The 7,380-nt window shown below is 42.4% G+C and overlaps 1 protein-coding gene across 1 annotated transcript in view; it reads right to left on the minus strand.

Annotated features, from left to right (window-relative positions):
* The window catches only part of lhx1a (LIM homeobox 1a), a gene marked incomplete at its 3' end in the record, with an annotated part of 7,007 nt that extends 899 nt beyond the window's left edge, over positions 1–6,108 (minus strand). The window contains exons 1-4 of the mRNA XM_083773334.1: positions 5,924–6,108; positions 4,036–4,259; positions 3,217–3,494; positions 789–954 (exon numbers count right to left, since the gene is read on the minus strand). Coding sequence (XP_083629460.1) covers positions 789–954; positions 3,217–3,494; positions 4,036–4,259; positions 5,924–6,093 — 838 coding nt within the window. The 5' untranslated portion in view covers positions 6,094–6,108. The remainder of the gene's footprint in view (positions 1–788; positions 955–3,216; positions 3,495–4,035; positions 4,260–5,923) is intronic.
* Positions 6,109–7,380: the final 1,272 nt, after the last annotated feature.

A 7,380-nucleotide genomic window follows, 5' to 3' on the forward strand; every position in this document is an offset into this window, starting at 1 on the left:
TTATATTTGAAAATATTTCAAAGCGGGCACATAAAAGCAGAGCAAGATATCAAATTGTTATCAATTTGATCAAATTTAAATTAAATTGAACCTGCTTTTTGATAATCACTGAATGTGTACAATAGATTTATTTGAGCAGGACACATGCAAGGCTGCTTTATCAAGCCATATACTTGATCATAGAAATATAGCTGCCTTTGGTATTTGACAATACATATATAGGCTATACAACCAGCATCCTTACCATAGGCCTAATAACAAAGACATCCAACAAATAAACCAAATAAGTATAGACTACCATGTTTAAAAAGAGTAAAAATCCTCTGTGTTAAATTGTACAATTGTAGCCTACATTTTTCTTCTTTTTTTTCTTTTACATTTGTACACTCTCTGAGTTTACCATGATGTTACTGTGTACTGACTTAAGGAAGTTAATATTACACTTTTCAGACGGAAACAAGTGCAAGCATGCATTTATACCATTACTTGGCATTTTGTGTATTATAAACAATAGGTGAATATGTTTAGGGTAATTAGCTCCTTCCCAAGGTGATGGGGTCATTTAACATATAGGCTCCCATGCATGCACGTAACGTTTCAGTAACACTACATTGATATCTTAAAACATCTGGTAAGTATAGCCATTTTAGGATTACTGGCCATGCCTCAAACTGAAACAGCCATGGTAAAAAAAGACATGCAGCTCAAATCTTCACACCATTTCTTACAACAGGAAACAAATAATTGTTCATTGAGTCGATAGAATAGCATCTCTCTCTCTCTCTTACCTCCATAGTAGGAAAACGGGCCGTTTGGGATTAATTCCCCAGGCTCCAATCTGTCTACCAGCGTCCTCATTCGCCTCGGGCTGCGGAAAAACGCGTGTCGTCTTGCGCCCAGTGCGCTGAGCTGCTTCATGCGTCTCTCTTTGGACCGTCGGTTCTGGAACCATACCTGGGATGCAGACACAGACGTTTTAGACTACACTGTCATACGAAAACGGCGTTTGAACTCCAATAGGCTATGCGACGCCATTTTGAAAATGGAGGGAGATCCCTTGTTTTTATATGGTTGCTATAGGGCACGTTAGAGAAAATGTAGCCTGCTAATATATATATATATATATATATATATATATATATATATATATACTAGTTTTTGTGCGTGCCCGGAAATGTGTTCTATAGCCTACTTAGAACAAACAAGTCATGCATCAAAAAAATAGTTCGAGCAAACAAAACGGAGAGAGCAAAGGCTTTGCGTAAAGGTCTGACTGGCCAATACTGTATTTAAAAAAATAAAACGGGGGGGGGGGGGTAAACACTATTTGTTTCTAGCCTATAATAACAGCACGATTAAATGGACAGTCAAAACAAGTATATCAATATAAGCTTGCATGGCACCCGACCTGTAGAGCTGTAATACTGTACACACATTATGTAAATGAGTGGGTTTGTTTGCGGGCAGGTCTTTCTCGTAATGGCCGTAGTGACGTGACGTGCAGCGCGCTGGTCTTATTGTAGCGACGAGATTGCGCCCTAATTACCGTCAAGAGGAGACTCCGATCTAACCTCTCTAATGATCTTTTAACCCTCCATTTACTCCGACCGGGGGGGCAACCAGCGGGGACGAAAAATCTCCAATTAATGTTTAATAGGAGGGTTGTTACTGATATGTTAACCACCGGCCCTTGGACGGTTATTATTTCCCAATCTATACGCGTCCCTCCCGCGCGCTCTCCATCCAATTCCTTCTTTTAATTATGGACGTCCCTTTCCCAGACGCCCGCACATATTAAATATCACACACTGACACTTTATTAGTGTTGTAAGCTCTGAATAAGCACCCTCCTTCTTCATCTGTCCGCCGTATAGGCCTATTGGTTTATTTATTTAGACATCGACAGAAACTGGTCGCCGTGCACATGGCCGCTCTCTGAAATGCACATGTTTTATTGTATAGGACTACCGTATATAGCGTTTAGGACGAATAACGAATATTATTATTTTTATTTTTTATTTTACCCCCTTCAGATATGAATGTGAAAACTACAGTTAAAGACCAATTATCAATACAAACTGGTGATTTCCCCAATCATGTATATAGCCATGTCCACATTAAGTATCTTTTAGCAACACATATCAATTCCAATTCGCACTGTCAAACTTTTGACACTTTCTTATAATTATACAAATTCAAGCCTACACAAAAACAGATTATCTACAGCAATACTAATACTAATACTAATACTAATACTAATACTAATACTAATACTAATAATAATAATAATAATAATAATAATAAATACAAAACAAAAATGCCTAAGTAGGCTATAATGTAAAACAGCCCACTCTAATCCACGGGATAAGGAGACGTCCTGAAGACCCCTGAAACAGATTTTCTGCCTTTCCACTTGACTGAAAACGTTCACAGCGTGGCTAAATGTGGTCGCAAAACGTGATGGCGAACCTGTGCCAAGGCTCCCGTCGCCTCCCCGCGCCGGTCGAGCGCCAGTTGGCGTGTTTGCCCGCAACGCACGCCAAGAATAAAAAATAATACCCATATAAATTACCCTTTCCCAAACAAACCAACGACAGCCAATCTTTAGCGTAATGAATTCAATGTGACCGTGTGATTTCAAGGAATAAACCTTATCCTTTGGAGGGTAAATATATAGGAGCACGCACGCACACACACAGAGAGAGAGAGAGAGAGAGAGAGAGAGAGAGAGAGAGAGAGAGAGAGAGAGAGAGAGAGAGAGAGAGAGAGAGAGAGAGAGAGAGAGAGAGAGAGAGAGAGAGAGAGAGAGAGAGAGAGAGAGAGAGAGAGAGAGAGCTGGGTGGCAGTGTGGCAGTGTTTGTTTGTGCCCATGTCTGTCCGTGGCAGTGTGTTGACAGGGTGCCCAAGGCTGGGGAAACGAATGCCAACAAAAGACACCGACCCTCCTCCTTTTTAGCTCCGCCACTCGGGGAGGTGCTTTCCATAAAATATAAGCTGCTATATCACACGTTTTAATGAGCGTGTAACCCCCGAAAACACACAAGGTGTAGTGCCCCCCCCCACCTGCCCGCAAACAGGCACTTCCCCCCAAACCAAGCGTCCTCTCCTCCATGAACGCACACAATGCCACAACAGCCACACATGCACCCGTAACCCCTTTGTGGTATTCTTTTTTTTTCTCCAATATTTTTGTGACGGTGAAATATCGTTATTTACCTGAATAACTCTCATGTTCAGCCCCGTCTCCTGGGCCAGCTGTTCCCTGATATGTCTGGTTGGTTTCGGCGTGGCTGCGAACGCAGCTTTCAGCGTCTCTAGCTGCTTGGCCTTGATGGTGGTCCTGGGTCCGCGGCGCTTGCCGCCCAGGTTCTGGTCGTCGTTCTCGTTGTTGCCCGCCTCCTTGTCGGACAGAGCGGCTATTTCAGAGTCCTTCGAGTCGTCCGCCAACGCGTCTTGGGAGTCCGGCGACAAGCTCGGGTCGCTGCACGCCGTTACTGCAGAGAACAAACCATGGCGATATGAGATACGATATACCAGGCCGAATCAATGCACCCCATTTCAGTATAAAGTCATAGTTGTGCACATAATAATAATACTACTAAAATAAGTTTATATATATATTATATATATATATATATATATATATATATATATATATATATATATATATACACACACATACAGTGTGTGTGTGTAACAAAGGTCATAAGATAAATTGTGATGAATATAGGATTGCATTAAATGATATAACTATATATGAATTGCATTTCGAAGATATATACGTTACATGTGTCTCAATAAGCCATATATGTAGGCCTATATTTCTGGTATATGGGACTCTTGTTTTTGTTGCTTTGGTATTTTCTGTTCATGTGAATGCAGGACTATAGGCCACGGTCGCCCCGGCTAGCTCCATTATGATACATGATCATTCCACAGAAAACGGTGGGGCTTAACGCGTCACATTCATCACAATTTAGCTCGGTGCACACGCCACATGATGGAGCCCATTTTTACCCCCGCACGTCTCTCTACCTGAGAGGAGGCTGGCGTCTTTTACACTCGCGTTGCTTAGGTAATCTTCTTTGCAGACGAATTTGTTTTCGTCTATGATGTAGAGCTCCTCTCCGGTTGAAAGCTGCTTATTGCACATCATGCAGGTAAAGCAGTTGAGGTGAAACACTTTGCTCCGCGCCTTCCGGACCAGGTCGTTCGGCGAGATTCCCTGCGAGCAGCCCGCACACTTTGTACCAAATCGCCTGGGGAAACACAAAGATATAAGCATGAGAGTATATATAGGCAAACACGTATAGGTATATTTATTTATTTCTTAGAATTGAGAGTTAGAAAAGATCAGCTGGGGGATGGGCTCGACACCTTGTTTTGTTTTGGCCTATAATGTGATGTATAGGGGTACCGTAACGTAATAATCGACAAACAACGGGTAAAATAGGCCTATGGACATACATTAATTGTAGGCGAACCCCAAATTAGTTATGTGGTTTGTCAAAAACATGGTTTTGAGCCGAATAAAGGAACTTGGCATTTTCAATTAAGCCTACACTCCCTTATTATTTTTTCCATCTATTTTCAATATCTAGGTTTCTGACGCGAGGATGGAAATACAGAGGTTTTGTCACAGGTTATGTGGATACATTTATTTTATGCCGTTTCATATACAGCACAGTTGTGTGTGTGTGTGTGTGTGTGTGTGTGTGTGTGACACACACACAAGCTATACAAACTATAGCCTACATATTAATCCTCCATATAAAGCAATCGACATGTTCCTGTTTCGGAAACAGGCGACCCACAGTAGACGGGTGTTAAAATGTGTATTGCGGGTGGTGTATACACATGCGTGTTGACTGCAAGTCTGTGATTGCTTTGTCTGCGCTTGATCTTTTTAACTTGTCTACTATTCAAATCCACTTATCACGTCCTCCTCAGTCGAGCTGTGCAAACACACAGATAGTTTTACCACCATGCGACGCCGGGCCTTAGACAAGCTTATTGACTCTAACGGATCTAGTAAACAAAGTGCTATTTCCTTAGACCCCCCAACCCCCCAGCCGCTAACGAGTACACACGCGTTCAATGTTGCCGTCCCTTTTTGTTTTGCATGACAATTCAAATTAACAGGCTTTTAATTATGGACCTCCTAATCAAAGCTCATGAGATCTCACCTCCGAATCCCCATTCACGCCCACGGGCACGTTGGTCCTCAACATAACCTATGTTATTTGAAATGTATGAAGTGTGAGCCAACACCAAATAAATACGCTATATAAATCATGTGTGCACAACAAACCCAGCGTGGCATAATCTGTGGCAACACTTTCCCATGTTTTATGTCCTGTGCATATATGGCTGTCTATAGGCCTATATATATATATATATATATATATATACACACCCATTCTGTAAAATACAGCATAATAGGTAGCCTATTTGTTATTAGGGCCAAATACAAAATTCAGTTGCATTAGCAAAATAATATATAGTCTAGGACAATTTCATATAGGCTATACACGATAGGCTTAATAAACACAAAGGGACACAACCCTAATTTTCTTTGTTGTAGGCCTACTAAAAAACAAAACAAAAACACCAGCAGCAATCTATCTAAATATTTTTTGAAAAAAGTAATAATCATTACTCATTTATTATAGCATATACATTTAATTTATGTAGACCCATAATGATTATTATAATTTTTAGACCCTTTGTTGTTGTTATTTATTCTTGTTGTTGTTGTTGTTGCTTGCTGCTGCTTGTTGCACAATAATCTAACGATAATAATTTAATTTGCATTTGAATGTACATTTTAGCCTACCCGGTCATTGTCGTGAAAATGACGGCAACAAAACAATAATAACAATAATAATAATAAAAAGATGATGCCACGTCTCCACAAGCTTACCTAAAGAAGTCGTTTTTGCAGTATAGTTTTCCCTCTCTTGAAAAGCACTTTTCAGTCAAATTACATTTACACTCGCAGCACTGAACACACTTGACGTGCCAGGCTCGGTCCAGAACATTGAGAAGAAACCGGTCCAATATAGGCCTCTCGCAGCCGGCGCAGTGCACCATGGTCTTTGGATGTGCACCCACAATGATAACCGTGGCTGGTTCTCTGCCTTCTGTGATTCGAACAGACAGACAAATCAACGGAACAGGCCGGGCATTGACTGTTTATCGCCGGGAGTATTTGGTTCCTTATTCGCTTGGAGGTCCCGGGTCAATGTGCTCGGAGAGGCGGTCGATCAGGTGTCACCACGGATTCCTCCCTGCATGCGTAAAACCGCTCGCCGTGGAGGTCTAGGGTCCACCAGCCGACAGCCTGATGCCAAGACGTCCTCTCAGCTGTGAGGTAGAGATCAGTCCTTCGGGGTCCTCTGCCATACGTGGAATACGCATGCAGATGAATGAAAGCAATCAAAGACAAAACAAAAACATCAACCCCGACCTGAAGATCGGCTTCTTCAGCTGAGAATACGACAGCTTATCAGCCTGTCCCCGAGCTCTTCAACGCCGACGCATGCATTGGCCGAAAACGAGCGACGTGTGCCAGTCAGAAAAGGCTTGAAGAGGCGCCTAATAAAATTGTTTTAGGGCAACACTGTCACACAGCAAGACACGCATGCCTATAAATAATTCAGTGTACTTTGACATGGCCGCTTATCCACTGTTGAACACCCGTCGCGAAGCAAAACGATAAACCCAAAAAGATCTCGAGGAAGAAGAAGAAAAAAAAAGGTGTCCTCCTCCGTGTCTGTTGAATGTCCAGGATCTGCTGTTATTGTCTTGTTTTTTTTTTCTGGGTATACACACGATGCTATATAGTGGTGATGCTAGGATGCGTGTGTCATGTATGCGCAGGGTCTGACGCTCTGCTTTCAGTCTCCGGTACTCTGCATGCCCCTCAACGCACACCAGCCAGCCTTATTCACAGGCTGCTGACGTCAGGTCACGGCCAAGCCAATCAGCACCACGCCATGCCAAGTAACCATTAGCTATCCCTTCAAAGCGCAGCCGGTGCACTCCCGTGCTATTTATGGGGAAGTGAACACATACCAAATTGTCAAAAAATCTCCCCGAAAGTGTCATATGTTAGTGAATGTGGCTGGAGGATGGAGTCGGCGACGATCGAGCGTCCGCAAGGGGTGGGGGGGGAAACGACACTTTGAGCCATTGAGTGAAATTGTCTTCTGGGCAAAAGGAGCATCAAGAATCATTTGACAAGGTAGATATGGTGGAACACTTGAGAGTAAAATAACCATGGGCTTGTTATTATTCGTGCTCCTAGGCAAAGTTCGCAAACTTAAACTTGTAGACTGAGCATAGAATTAGGTTGAATTATTTTGTAAGGTGAACATT

The sequence above is a fragment of the Protomyctophum parallelum genome (assembly GCF_964188405.1).
Source record: "Protomyctophum parallelum genome assembly, chromosome: 9".
NCBI lineage: Eukaryota > Metazoa > Chordata > Actinopteri > Myctophiformes > Myctophidae > Protomyctophum > Protomyctophum parallelum.